Source organism: Conger conger, chromosome 6 (genome assembly GCF_963514075.1).
Source record: "Conger conger chromosome 6, fConCon1.1, whole genome shotgun sequence".
NCBI lineage: Eukaryota > Metazoa > Chordata > Actinopteri > Anguilliformes > Congridae > Conger > Conger conger.
The window spans coordinates 52180720-52195028 of NC_083765.1; the positions used below are offsets into that span (position 1 = coordinate 52180720).

The window sequence follows — 14309 nt, forward strand, 5'->3', positions numbered from 1 at the left end:
TTCCTTTCTCAGCTTCCATTGCTTTGGTAAAGATCTTTTTTAATCCATAATACCTTCCATCATTATTAATGAATAATGTTCTTGTCTTGTAGCATTTTTGATTGCGGTTTAATTTACCAGTGAATTGGTCATGGTGCATATTGCTAATTAGCTTAGGGCAAGCAAAATCCTGCATACACACGGGCCCTCCAGGACTGGAGTTGCCCATCCCTGGACTGGTCCGTACACCAGGTTACCTGTACACTATTAACCGCTGCTCAAGTCAGGCTAATGCACGCAGTCTGCAAGCACTGCTGACGACACGTTAGCATGCTGTGTGAAATTTCCATTTCCATTTTCACTTCCATACTCACGTTATTCACAGGACTGCATGTAAGATGCACTTGAGCACCCCTGAAAAGAGGAAGACTAGTAAGTTCTGAAATCCCCCCCACCCCCTCCTCAGCTCCCACCTCTCTACACAGTATATAACCGAGAGCTTTTCCCATCTCACCAAGCACATCTCCTCTCTCTGATCCACAATCCACCAGCTCCTCTCTGTGCTCGCAGGCTCCAGTCAAGATGAACCCTAAGATGAACTTGAGCGCCCTGCTGATCGTGTTGCTGTTCTCTCTGGGCCTGGTCTCTTCTGGTGAGTCTCTCAAACCTACTGGATTGGTGTGTCTGTGTGAGTGTGTGTGTGTGTGTGTGTATGTGTGTGTGTGGTATCTCCAAAGCTAGAGGACCTGACACTGGGAAGGACTGATACCATTTTGTGGAATCTCATTTTCATGTGTTTCTCTTGCCTACAGCTCCTCTGGCAATTAGCACAGGCAACACCTGCTGTCCAAGTACACAGAAGGCAAAGATCCCGCTGAAACAGATAGTCTCCTACTACAACACCAGCAGCAGCTGCGCCCTGCCGGCCCTTGTGTCCATGCCTCCATTCCTGCTCACACTGTTATGGTTTCCACAGAGGAAGGGAAGACCTTTTCCTGAGCTTTCACAGCAGCTCCTGGTGGTCTGTGGACTTCCACGCCTCCATGTTTTATGCGCATTTGTGCCTCAGCGCTAATGGTGCCCGATGATGTTTATTGCCAGTTTGTGACTAAACTCGGAAAACACTGGTGTGTGAATCCCGCTGATGGCTGGGTGAAGAGCCATGCAGCTGCTGTGGACCGCAGGTTGGCCAGCACTCCAGCGATGAGCACCAGAGCCTAAGGCCTACCGCCCTAGCAGGCTGTCAATCATCTACATTTCACATTTTAGTCATTTGGCAGATGCTTTCAATCCAAAGCCACTGACAAGTGCATAGGTTCTTCCACAGGTTAAAAGCATCAAATCCATAACCAGGAAAATACGCATGAAGGGCTGTTTTGTTTTGTTTTCTTAATGTATTTATGTGTGTATTTATTTATTTATTAAGGGTTAGAGTTAGACAAGAGGGATATCGGAAGGAGGGGGCGGGGAATCAGGCAGGAGGACTAAGGTATAGTCCTCCCAGCACACACACTTCCTGCCAGCTGTGGGAAACCCAAAGGCCAAAGAGAGGATGTGTCTAGTTGCATCAGATATTCCTGGATTTCAGCAATGGAATATTTTCCTGATCATGATGAATTGAAAGTACACATTGATTTACTTTCTCAAGTTTCCTGTTAACTTATTAAAGGATTTTGTACATTTCAAGCTGGTTTCCTGATTTGTCCTAGCTGAAACTCACAAAGGGTTGTGATCTGCAATGTCTCATCAAATGAAAGAGTGAAGTCTCAGGTACATGTTATTTTTTATTAATTACATCTTCATAGCTTATCTCAGTGCAGAGCTATATGCTATATATATATATATATATATATATATATATATATATATATATATATAGCTATATATATCAGCATGTTTCCATTCCCATTAAATCCCCTTGAGATAGAGATCTCATTTTCAAGGGAAGGGAGACTTGAATGACATAATATGAATTAAAATTAAATATTGACATACTAATAATCTTAGAAAAAGTACAACAACATAAATGGCAATTCTCCCATTACATCTGCTCCTCTAAAATGGGGTGACTGTGTATAAACGTGGCTGCACTTCCTACATGGATCCCTGATCCAGATGAAAATACCCTGAAATTAAATTAAGTCTGCACTTTAACCTCTCTATTATCCTTTCATTTCAAATCTAACATACGGGAATGCAGAGCCAAAACCACAAACGTTGCTCTTTTCAAATACTATACTGCCACAAGTGTTAAGATCATAAATAAAGCCTGCCTCATTTTAACTGTCCAAAATATTTTGCATTTGAATGCAAAAGGGTAATTCTTCCATTTCAGTAGTGCTCAATGGTGAGTTTTTTACTCTGTTGTAATTGTAGATTCTGAATTTCAAAATCTAATGCAGAATTTGTTTTGCCAAATAATTGGCAAATGGCAAGGAAACCAATCTATTTTTCTTTTATGTACTTATAGCTATGCTGAAACTCCTTGGTGCACTGATGACTAGGTTCAAGTAATTGCAGCAAGAGCACACTTTTGAAAACATACTATTTCTGCTTCTATGATTCTGTGTGCTGCTTAGATTGCTCAAATAAAACATTCTCAGAATAAAACTTGCTCCAGATCAATGTTTTCATTTAAGATCACCTCATTATTTAAACTAAAGCACTTTTCTTCCATGGTTCAACAGCAAGCAAACATGTTTTGGCTGCATTAGAATTTTAAATGGCTTTTTTTCTTTTTTATCTTGCAATACAAATACTTCGAAATGTAATAACAGTGTCGCTGCACTTTTTAAATATAAAAACTATGCTCGCCCTCTTGTGGTTCAAAAAAGAAAATGCGGCCACAGACATCAGACACCAAGTGGTTGCAGTCAGGACGGACAAATGAGTGGGTGACTCTATGAATCTGTATTTAGCTGTTGATAATGCTTATTCCAGTAAAAGAGGTTTGAGCTTGAGAACTGAGCTATTTTTGACACATAATCAGATAAAATTCAAATGCATACAGCATGAAGCTGGCCCCATTATCACATCAATGGCGTGAACGGATACAAAATTGTTACGGGATGGTTGCGATAACCCCCCGCTAATTTGCAAGATAAATCGAAGAGCTAATTGAGGCTAAAAGTGTAATGTTTGTCCAGGACAAGCATTCCCCTGTCACCGGGTTCCTCTCCAGATTTCTTCCTATCGGGGAGTTTTTTCTCGCCACTGTTTGGGGGTTTTTCTCCCTTAAGGCAAAGTTTACTTCATATGCTATTGGGGGCTTAGAGCTGACATGTTTGATTATCTCCTGTGTTACTCTGTAAAGTGTCTTTGTGACAGACACCTTTGGAAAGTGCGATACAAAAATAAATTGAATTGATATGCAACAAACTTGTACTTGTACATATAACCGATGTGATACCTAAATTGCAGATTTCTTTGCTCATCACAACAATGCGCTTTAACTATTAATAAATATAAATAATGATAATATTGCAATGTTCAGTAATGCACTCAGTATAATTTCCATTCTTAGCCTAAGCTAGGATGAACAAGAAACAGGCTGAATATTTTTTTATCAAAAGCTTTAATAATTATTGAGAAAATAAAAAGAGACATTTTTTTTACAACTTATAAAACAGAAAAATGACGTATAAAAAATAATGAATATATTATGAACAGGAAAAGAATAGACAATATTGCATGAATGAAATCCAGGACTATCTGTTGTACAGTAACTAGACGCTGACACATTCCTCTCTCGTTTATGAGTTTTCCACCGCAGTGTCCAGCAGGAAGTGTGTGTGCTGATTGACAGCCTGCTAGGGCGGTAGGCCTTAGGCTCTGGTGCTGATCGCTGGAGTGCTGGCCAACCTGCGGTCCACAGCAGCTGCATGGCTCTTCACCCAGGCATCAGCGGGGTTCACACACCAGTGTTTTCCGAGTTTAGTCACAAACCTGCAATAAACAATATGGGCCACCATTAGCGCTGAGAGGTCTTCCCTTCTCTGTGGAAACCATAACAGTGTGAGCAGGAATGGAGGTATGGACACTCACACAAGGGCCGGCAGGGAGCAGCTGCTGCTGGTGTTGTAGTAGGAGACTATCGGTTTCAGCGGGATCTTTGCCTTCTGTGTCCTTGGACAGCAGTCCTTCCCTGTGTTGGGGCCATGAGCTTTGGAGATGAACAAATAGAGACACGTTACCAAGATTGAATTAAATTACAAGCTCTCTCTCTCTCTCTCTCTCTCTCTCTCTCTCTCTCACACACACACACACACACACATTTCAATACTTTTATTTATGTTCACATATAACGCAAGTATTCTTGAACATAAATAGTAGTGGATGCATAAATGGTGGATAATCCAGAGCTTGTATCTAGTAAGAGTCCATCTATGGAAACAGAAAACGGTGCCTGCTCCAAATGTACCGACTGCCAATTATAGCGCATAAGGAGCAGAATCTTGCCAGAATGACTTGGGCATTCCTGGCTTCTGCAGAGCCCTGATAACCAATCTGTGGACATTACCTAGGCTTCCAAATATCAACACAAAGGGTTTACACCTGTACGCAAGCTGTAAGACGGCATCTTTGAGCGTTTGGTACTTAAAACCATGGTAAGGAATGCTTATTCCAGACTGTAGTCAAAAGTACACCCTACTTCACACACACACACACACTCACACACACACACACACACACACACACACACACAAACACACACACAAACAGACACACCCCTCCAGCAGGTTTGAGAGACTCACCAGAAGAGACCAGCTTCAGAGAGAACAGCAACACGATCAGCAGGGCGCTCAAGTTCATCTTTGGGTTCATCTTGACTGGAGCCTGCAAGCACAGAGAGGAGCTGGTGGATTGTGGATCAGAGAGAGGAGATGTGCTTGGTGAGATGGGAAAAGCTCTTAGTTATATACACTGTAGAGAGGAAGAAATCACCCAGGGGAAATTTCTCCTCAGAGCTTCTCTGGACTCTCTTTCTATGAAGGAGATCTGCTTTATTTTCTCTACTTCCTCCTTTATTTTCTAAGTAGCGCTTATTTACTGTGTTACTTAGAATACAACTGCTGCAGAGGCAGGGAAAACATTTCATTTCCAACTGAATTGCATATTTATGGTTCATAAACCAGAAACCAACAAGTTGCACATACAGAAGAAAGGTGAATTTGATCCATGGGATATCACTTTATAGACCACTGGGTCTACTTGACGAGAGCAGACTCTGAAACCAACCCGTTTCTATTGTATGTATTGTCGATACGGATTAACAGATTATAGACTACAGTGTTGAAGTCAAGGCATGGTAATCAAGTACAATAGTACCTGTAGCACTTCCCTGCTAAATGGGAACCATATTACCCAGTTACAACACAAATGCACAAGGGCACATCCAACATGCTGTACTTCATTCATTTTCACTCCTGCAGAACAACTCTCTGCACAGCTGGTGGATTATCAAATCATTTTGATGAACCCAGACAAAGAAACAACTTGAGGTGCTAAATAACTGCTGTCTAAAGAGATAAATTTTCAGAACACAATTGAAAGTAACAAATTACTGCAGCTCTGATGAGTCATAGCTAAAGAAATTGCCACACAGATAAAGTCACAGGCGGCCTCTAGCATAGTGGTTAAGGCACAAGGCCTTCCCTCAGAGCACTGTGCCATCACTTATCTCTCACTTATATCTACTACTCTCTCAGTGGGGCAATTACATCTGTTTCTGCATTGACTGCAACATGCACATACAATACGTTATCAACCAATAATGCGGTCCGGGGGGCGACCCTCCAGGTCGTCTGTTCGTCCCCAATAAGACACGGACTCAGGTCCTTCAGTGAGGTCATTCGTCCCAGATGATGGGGCATCCGGGGGTCCATCGTACCCAGGAGTTCCTGAGCAGGCAGTTCTGGTGGCCAGGGATGAACAAAGATGTGCGGGAGTTTGTTTCGGCTTGTGCAGTGTGCGCACGCAACAAGGGGTCACACCGGTCCCCACCCGGTCTTCTCAGACCCTTCCTCGTCCCTAGCCATCCTTGGAGCCACATTGCCATGTATTTTGTGACTGGTCTGCCAATATCAGACAGACACACAACAATCCTGGTGATTGTGGATCATTTTTCTAAGGCGGGCCACTTTATTCCCCTTCCGAAGCTACCGTCAGCTCCCGAGACTGCCCGACTGGTGGTGGACTGGTGGATACACGGGTGTCTGATCGTGGCCTCCAGTTTACGGCACGGTTTTGGCGTGCTTTTTGTACCCTCCTTGGTGCTACGGCAAGCCTCTCTTCTGGGTTCCACCCAGAGACCAATGGCCAGACTGAACGCACTAACCAGTCCTTGGAGAGCACGCTTCGGTGCCTGGCCTCTGCCAATCCCTCCTCCTGGAGCCGTCAAATCGCCTGGGCGGAGTATGCGCACAACACAATGGGCAACGCTTCCTCAGGTCTTTCTCCGTTCGAGGCTCAGTTTGGGTATCAACCGCCACTGTTCCCCGAACACAAGAGAGATGCTGGGGTGCCATCTGCAGTGTATTTCGTCCGGCGTTGTAGGGCCACCTGGAGGAGAGCACAAGCTGCTCTTCTGCGTTCGTCTGCCCACCAGAAGGCACTGGCGGATCAACATCGCCGCCCAGCGCCTTCCTACCGGATTGGACAACGGGTGTGTCTAGCTACCAAAGACTTGCTGTTGTGGGTAGAGTCCCAGAAGCTCGCTCCCCGGTATATTGGGCCCTTTAAGATCACACACCGGATCAACCCGGTCACGGTGCGCCTTCAGCTACCACGCACCGTGAGAGTGCACCCTACCTTCCATGTGTCCCGACTCAAGCCAGTGCTCACCAGTGTTTTGGCGCCGGCGGAGACACCACCACCGCCCCCACGGATCGTGGGCGGCCAGCCAGCGTACACCATGCGCCGCATTCTGGCCAGTTGGCAAGTCGGCAGGGGGGACTCAGTACCTCGTCGACTGGGAAGGCTATGGACCAGAGGAGCGCTGTTGGGTTCCATCCAGGAACATTCTGGACCCGGAGCTCATCAATAATTTCCATAGACAGGGTTCTGATGGATTGTCTGGTGCCGCTCCTTAAGGGGGGGGTCCTGTCAAGGCTTTTCACTGTCTACTCCTGGAAATTCCTGTATTTACCGCTCTAGACCTCTAGAGGGCTTGCCGTCTTAGCTCAGCAGGAGAAATTGCCTCCCACATGTGGAATGCGGGTATAATCATGGCCGATTGCAGTCGGCTGCTTGAAGAGCTATTTAAGTCTCTTCCTGGCACTGCTCTGAGCTTTGGTGTTTCACTTTGACGCGTTCACAGAGCCGGTAAGGTATTAAGGTAGCCAGACAGATAGAGAGTTTTTAGACTGAATTGCTTTTAATCCTGAGAAGCACTCAGTTAAAAATTTTGAAATAGATTTAGAAAATAGAGAAATTTAGGGACCTAGTTTGTTTTTCTTTTGGTTGGTTAGTTCTCAAGAACCTTCCCTATTTTTTGTTCGGGGTCCGCTTCTGTTTTGAAGAGCGAGTGGCAGAGTTTGGTGCATAAAGTTTAGCCCGTTCAAGACTGCCGGTAAAATATCTAGTTTTGTTTCTCCTGACCAGTATAGCTCAGGTAAATTTTTCTGTTGGCAGATCGCCGGGGAGTTTGGTTCCCTTTTTTCGTTCTTTCCTCAACTATTTTAGTGGTTATCGTTGGTAACTTTGTGATCCCTTCCCGGTCGCTCTTGGTCTCCCGCCCCTGCTCCCTTACAGGGATAGGCATGGTCAGTGGTTTCGATCCCCGGTGTAGCCACAATAAGATCCGCTCAGCCGTTGGGCCCTTGAGCAAGGCACTTAATCCTGCATTGCTCCAGGGGAGGATTGTCTCCTGCTTAGTCTAATCAACTGTACGTCGCTCTGGATAAGAGTCTGCCAAATGCCATTAATGTAATGTTATGTCACATCAACCAAAACACGGAGGTTAAGATCTTTGTGTCCAAGTATCTCTTTGATTTCTAAAAGGGCACTCGAGCATCATAGCTTGAAGCCAGAAAATACATTTCAGGTAATTTCAAAAAACATTGGTACAGTGATGTTATGTTTCCAGAGGAAGTGCATTTGAACAGATTCATTTTTAGCATTTATTCACAATATCCGTTTTCATACTGTGTGGTATTTCTGGTGCTTTATTTATGAATATTTATGAATATTTAAATATCTTCAAAGACCAATACCAAATCTTCCAGCGGTGGACAGTATAGGAACGTTTTTGCTTTCAGGATAAAAAAGCTTTCAAAATATCAACAGAATAACCATTTCTTAATTTTAAAGTATAGATTTATTTTTCATTCATAATATAGCTATTAAATAAGTATTGTTTTTGGTTCTTCTTTCACGCTGTATAATAATTGATTACTCCAGTTTAATGGCAGCAAAGGAGGAATGCTCTATTTTAAGAATCCTGAGCTGATCATATGGTCTGTCTACAGAATCTGTGGTGTTTGTCAAGATAATTCCTCTCTCACAATGCACCACGTGTGGCCTCTGTTTCTTGTTTCATTTTGTTATATTATTGTATATAGTTTTGTAGCTATTTCTGTTATCATTGATTTAAAAAAAATATTTTCATGGAAAGTCATGGAAAGCCTCCTTTACTGATGTGGAAAGCTATCTTGGGGACAATTCCAAAAGCTTATTATACAATGGCTGTCTTCTTCTGCTATTAAAAGCATATTATTTTCAATCACTGGGGTGTTGCATTTGTTTACTAATTTCTCAAGCTAATCTGAGTTGTCATCCTCTCACTGTGTGCCAATTGTCCCCATAAACATCATTCTACTTCCTGCTCTCACAGAACTGTATCTATTCACATGCACATTTCTGCAATATGAATGGAAAATGGTGGCTGTGTGTTTATCCTTTAAACCAGCACATTATCAGAGTACGTGTTCTCTAAAATGACAAATTAAATATGAACAGATTATGAATTCTGCAAATAAGCTTTATTGTATGGACAAAATTCCATCCATCCATCCATCATCACCCGCTTATCCGGAGTCGGGTCGCAGTGGCAGTAGGCTAAGCTGGGTATTCCAGGTGTCCCTCTCCCCAGCAACACATTCCAGCTCCTCCTGGGGGATCCCAAGGAGTTCCCAGGCCAGGAGAGATATATAATCTCTCCAGCGGGTTCTGGGTCTACCTCGGGGTCTCCACCCAGTTGGACGTGCCCGGAAAACTTCCAAAGGGAGGCGCCCGGGAAGTATCCTGATCAGATGCCCGAACCACCTCAGTTGGCTCCTTTAGACGCGAAGGAGCAGCGGCTCTACTCCGAGCTCCCTCCGGATGTCCGAGCTCCTCACCCTATCTCTAAGGCTGAGCCCGGCCACTCTACGGAGGAAGCTCATTTTGGCCGCTTGTGTCTGCGACTTGGGGACAATGATATTTTTTATTTGAGTACAATTGCTCAGAAAAATGTCTTTTGTTTTAATTCTTTTTTTTTTTACAAAGGAAAATAAATCTGTATAAATAAGCTGTTTTTTTAAGGTCATCTCAAACTTGTGCAACTGTTTTGCAGCCTCACGTATGATTAATTTTGGAGGGCACTGTATCAAACTATGGATTGTTGTTTTAATGTAATTAGCTGACAACATGACTAACATACCATTATTTGGCAGTATAGCTTTTAACTAACCTGCAGTTTTTAATTATAGTTTGCTATCAGTGTCATGGCGGGGAGGACAGAGGAACCAGAAGCAGACAAAGGGGTGTGGAAAAATTTTAACAGGTTTAACGGCAGATGAAGGGGCAGACAGAGCGTAATCAAAAACAGGCCAACATCAAAAAGGAGGGGGTCAGACTTGGGAATAAGGTGCTAGAACAGGGGGAAGGAATGAAAGGGTACAGGACTCAAAACAGGACAAGACGAACTAGCAAGGTGTAACTGAGAAGGACAGGTATAAATACACAGGGGAATGAGACAAACTAGGCAGGGCATGGGAGTGAGGGCGGTCTAACAAATAAACATCAGGTGAGACACATGACAGGGTAATACGAGGGGGAAACAAAAATGTGGACTGGATTCACAAAGACACATGTGATACAAACGGCTCCGGACTGGCGAGTAGACAATTGCACAGAATCAGGAGATGTAGAGATACAGAGAGACAGGTGCGAATACGGGGCGGCCTGTAGCGTAGTGGTTAAGGTAAATGATTGGGACACGCAAGGTCGACGGTTCTAATCCCGGTGTAGCCACAATGAGATCCGCACAGCCGTAGGGCCGTTGAGCAAGGCCCTTAACCCTGCATTGCTCCAGGGGAGGATTGTCTCCTGCTTAGTCTAATCAACTGTATGTCGCTCTGGATAAGAGCGTCTGCCAAATGCCAATAATGTAATGTAATGTAATGAATACTTCGCTGAAACTAAGCAAGTAATCAGTGATAGAATAGGGAGGCGGAGTTACAGAACAGAATTGAAACTGGAGATGTGTTAGTAAGTTAGTTAAGTGATTTAAATTACAAATGGCCAAAACTAGTGAAAGTTAGTTTGTTAGTTTGACGAACATATTAGTGTGTGAATGTAATTAGTACTGTACAACTTCTATGTTAGTTTGGATGAGTATATTAGTGCTATGTACAAACATGAAATGGAGAGAAAGCAGGAAGTAAGGAATGCAAGATTAGAAGGAAGGTTGAACCTCGGAACTACCATGACACCTGAATGGTGGGGCACACAGACAGGGGAGTGACTGGGCTCGTAAACATTCAGACTCAGACATCACAGGGGAAGACAAGTGCAAAGACTAATGAATATAAACAGAACACCAGACATGAAGAAGAAAAATAATAAATACAAAAATAACGATAATAAACAATAACAAAAAACACTGGAACATGACAATCAGAGCGTATACAATAAGCTATCTCTGACTAAAGGCATGAATTTACTGCAGTTGTCATCTCCATTTGTTTAATGGTTGAACCCAGACGACACGCCTGTGTGCAGTAACTTAGCATTTCTTATCGCTTCACAGCCATCGCCATTGTACTTCTGCATTCAGTGCAGAATTGTAGAAATAAACTGCCACTGATAGATAATTCTGTGTATATGTTCTGCTGGAACAAAGACAAAGACTTTCCAATATAAAGAAAATGTTGAGAAACAAGAAAAAGTTTTTCCACAGTGTAGAGATTGCTTTCTGTGAAATCAAAAATATCTGTGGGTATTCAAAGAGTAGTAAAAAGGAAAACAGACACAATTAAGCGTTATGGAAGGAGAACCCGTGGTAGAGACTATCGTGGACTATCATGGCTCAGCTAGCGGAGTGACCACATCAGGCCACACATTCCCAGAACCATACTCTCCATCTGGTCTTAACTTATCACACAGAAATTGCAAATACAGCAGTCATGCCTAAAGATCCTGTGTTATCAGACCATTATTTCATTACTTTCCAACTTTCACAAGTCTATCATATGCCACCAGATCTCACTTTTTACTTTAGCCGTAAGCGTTCCTCCAGGACTGCAAATGCTTTTATTAATGAGCTCCCAGTCTCATTTGTGCACTGTGGGGATTTTCCCTCATATAGGGTCTGAAAAAAATTATATTTTCATTATGAGGACAGTAAGTCTGTTGTTTCTCTCCTAAAGAATTAGTAGTTCATGAATGCAGGAGTAGAGAAATATATATATATATATATATATATATATATATATATATATATATATATATATATATATATATATATATATATATATATATATATATATATATATTTACAAGTTACAAAAGGAATTGAGAAAATAAATGCTGTAATATATCCCAATATGAATGCGTGTACGAAGTGTCTCAAAAGACAAATTCGAAGAAGAGGAAAATCTCTTCACAGTGATTGACATAAATAGAGATTCTAGCAGCGTCATCTCTCCTAAACTAAAGAGGAACCTCCTGTGCGTTTCTTCCTTCTGCTTTCTGTGAATGTTTCCACCAGAGGTGCAGTGAGAGCACTCTGACAAGGACAGGTTGTCCCTCTGTCGTTTCAATCAGGCGAGGTGTTCACAGCTTGTAAGTCTGTGTTCGTGATTCAAATTTACCTTTTTTTAAACAAACCCCTTGAACAAGCACCAACCAGCATATTTATCAAAGTATAGTTTGTTTCACCTCCCAGAATCTTTACATTATGAACAGCATTGTGTTACATAATGACTTCCCAGCCCAAATAGCTGGGCTCTGTGGTATGGAAATCTTACTGGTATTACAAAACCATACTGTACCCTTCCAACTTTGTCTTGTGCTGCCATCTTCTATTACATCATCATTAAAGAGTGAGCCTGCTCCAAAAGCAGCCACACAGATCCAAGCCATGACTCCAGTCCTCAAGGACCGGTCTGCGTACTGGTTTTTGTTCCAACCAGTTGTCTTGTTTTTAATTTGCTGACAGCTCTATGAATTTCCCTGGTTCAAGCCTGTACTTGAGCACAGTAAAATCATTATGATATACTTGCAGTCTGCAGCTGGGGCCGGTACTAATGCACATGCCAGATAAGATTTGATTGAGTCAATTAAATAATTACGGCCAGTTGGCACAAAATCCTGAAAGGGATTGGCCCAACCACCTCCATATTTCGCAGATAGTGGGGTGCTTTGGATCATGGGCTGTTCCTTCCTTTCTCAGCTTCCATTGCTTTCGTAAAGATCTTTTTTAAAGCCCATCCATAATACCTTCCAGACATCTCTGTACTCCTCTGCCTCATCTCTGTGTTTCTTGGTGAATTTTAATCTGGCCTTTTTATTCTTGCTGATGAGAGGTATACAGGTAAGGCACAATCATTTTTAATGAATAATGTTCTTGTCTTGCAGCATTTTTGATTGCGGTCTAATTTACGAGTGAATTGGTCATGGTGCATATGGCTAATTAGCTTAGGGTAAGCAAAATCCTGCATATACACCAGCCCTCCAGGACTGGAGTTGCCCATCCCTGGACTGGTCCGTACACCAGGTTACCTGTACACTATTAACTGCTGCTCAAGTCAGGCTAATGCACGCAGTCTGCAAGCACTGCTGACGACACGTTAGCATGCTGTGTGAAATTTCCATTTCCGTTTTCACTTCCATACTCACGTCATTCACAATACTGCATGTAAGATGCACTTGAGCACCCCTGAAAAGAGGAAGGCTATAACATAAATAAAAGAAAGCCACATTCTTGGAAAAAATTATTAATCTGGACTTCCTGATCAATTAGAAGAAGTTCTGAATTCCCCCCCCACCCCCTCCTCAACTCCCACCTCTCTACACAGTATATAACCGAGAGCTTTTCCCATCTCACCACGCACATCTCCTCTCTCTGATCCACAATCCACCAGCTCCTCTCTGTGCTTGCAGGCTCCAGTCAAGATGAACCCAAAGATGAACTTGAGCGCCCTGCTGATCGTGTTGCTGTTCTCTCTGGGCCTGGTCTCTTCTGGTGAGTCTCTCAAACCTGCTGGAGTGGTGTGTCTGTGTGAGTGTGTGTGTGTGTGTGTGTGTGTGTGTGCGTGTGTGTATGTGTGTGGTATCTCCAAAGCTAGAGGATCTGACACTGGGAAGGACTGATAACATTTTGTGGAATCTCATTTTCATGTGTTTCTCTTGCCTACAGCTCCTCTGGCAATTAGCACAGGCAACACCTGCTGTCCAAGGACACAGAAGGCAAAGATCCCGCTGAAACAGATAGTCTCCTACTACAAAACCAGCAGCAGCTGCGCTCTGCCGGCCCTTGTGTGAGTGTCCATGCCTCCATTCCTGCTCACACAGCAGCTCCTGGTGGTCTGTGGACTTCCACGCCTCCATGTTTTATGCGCACTTGTGCCTCAGCACTAATGGTGCTTGATGTTGTTTATTGCAGGTTTGTGACTAAACGTGGAAAGCAAAGGTGTGTGAACCCTGCTGATGCCTGGGTGAAGAGCCATGCAGCTGCTGTGGACCGCAGGTTGGCCAGCACTCCAGCGATCAGCACCAGAGTCTAAGGCCTATCGCCCTAGCAGGCTGTCAATCATCTACATTTCACATTTTAGTCATTTAGCAGATGCTTTCAATCCGAAGTGATTTACAAGTGCATAGGTTCTTCCACAGGTTAAAAGCATCAAATCCATAACCAGGAAAATACGTATGAAGGGCTGTTTTGTTTTGTTTTCTTAATGTATTTATCTATGTATTTATTTATTTATTAAGGGTTAGGGTTAGACAAGAGGGATATCGGAAGGAGGGGAGTGGGGAATCAGGCAGGAGGACTAAGGTATAGTCCTCCCAGCACACACACTTCCTGCCAGCTGTGGGAAACCAAAGGCCAAAGAGAGGATGTGTCTAGT

At 43.2% G+C, this 14309-nt stretch overlaps 3 protein-coding genes across 3 annotated transcripts; 2 read left to right on the top strand and 1 right to left on the bottom strand.

The window, feature by feature from the left end:
• The first annotated feature begins 515 nt into the window (after positions 1-515).
• Positions 516-1393, top strand: LOC133130958 (C-C motif chemokine 3-like 1). The gene is made up of 3 exons (XM_061245980.1): positions 516-631; positions 792-912; positions 1080-1393. The coding sequence occupies exons 1-3, from the start codon at positions 562-564 to the stop codon at positions 1198-1200; spliced, it is 312 nt and encodes a 103-aa protein (XP_061101964.1). The 5' UTR covers positions 516-561; the 3' UTR covers positions 1201-1393.
• A 2149-nt stretch (positions 1394-3542) lies between these two features.
• Positions 3543-4892, bottom strand: LOC133130960 (C-C motif chemokine 14-like). Its single transcript, XM_061245982.1, has 3 exons — positions 4734-4892; positions 4024-4141; positions 3543-3924 (listed from the first exon to the last, which is right to left on the bottom strand). Exons 1-3 carry the CDS (start codon positions 4801-4803, stop codon positions 3804-3806), a joined length of 309 nt encoding a protein of 102 aa, XP_061101966.1. The 5' UTR covers positions 4804-4892; the 3' UTR covers positions 3543-3803.
• An 8402-nt stretch (positions 4893-13294) lies between these two features.
• On the top strand, positions 13295-13987 carry LOC133130959 (C-C motif chemokine 3-like 1). The gene is made up of 3 exons (XM_061245981.1): positions 13295-13426; positions 13601-13721; positions 13847-13987. The coding sequence occupies exons 1-3, from the start codon at positions 13357-13359 to the stop codon at positions 13965-13967; spliced, it is 312 nt and encodes a 103-aa protein (XP_061101965.1). The 5' UTR covers positions 13295-13356; the 3' UTR covers positions 13968-13987.
• The last annotated feature ends 322 nt before the right edge of the window (positions 13988-14309 follow it).

Excerpts from the sequence above, each read along its gene's own strand:
- LOC133130960 (XM_061245982.1), bottom strand. The coding sequence starts at position 4,803 with ATGAACCCAAAGATGAACTTGAGCGCCCTGCTGATCGTGTTGCTGTTC. Across the intron at positions 4,142-4,733 it reads TCTGAAGCTGGTCTCTTCTG|CTCATGGCCCCAACACAGGG; the intron begins GTGAGTCTCTCA and ends TCATCTCCAAAG. Across the intron at positions 3,925-4,023 it reads TGCTCCCTGCCGGCCCTTGT|GTTTGTGACTAAACTCGGAA; the intron begins GTGAGTGTCCAT and ends TGTTTATTGCAG.
- LOC133130959 (XM_061245981.1), top strand. The coding sequence starts at position 13,357 with ATGAACCCAAAGATGAACTTGAGCGCCCTGCTGATCGTGTTGCTGTTC. Across the intron at positions 13,427-13,600 it reads TCTGGGCCTGGTCTCTTCTG|CTCCTCTGGCAATTAGCACA; the intron begins GTGAGTCTCTCA and ends TCTTGCCTACAG. Across the intron at positions 13,722-13,846 it reads TGCGCTCTGCCGGCCCTTGT|GTTTGTGACTAAACGTGGAA; the intron begins GTGAGTGTCCAT and ends TGTTTATTGCAG.
- LOC133130958 (XM_061245980.1), top strand. The coding sequence starts at position 562 with ATGAACCCTAAGATGAACTTGAGCGCCCTGCTGATCGTGTTGCTGTTC. Across the intron at positions 632-791 it reads TCTGGGCCTGGTCTCTTCTG|CTCCTCTGGCAATTAGCACA; the intron begins GTGAGTCTCTCA and ends TCTTGCCTACAG. Across the intron at positions 913-1,079 it reads TGCGCCCTGCCGGCCCTTGT|GTTTGTGACTAAACTCGGAA; the intron begins GTCCATGCCTCC and ends TGTTTATTGCCA.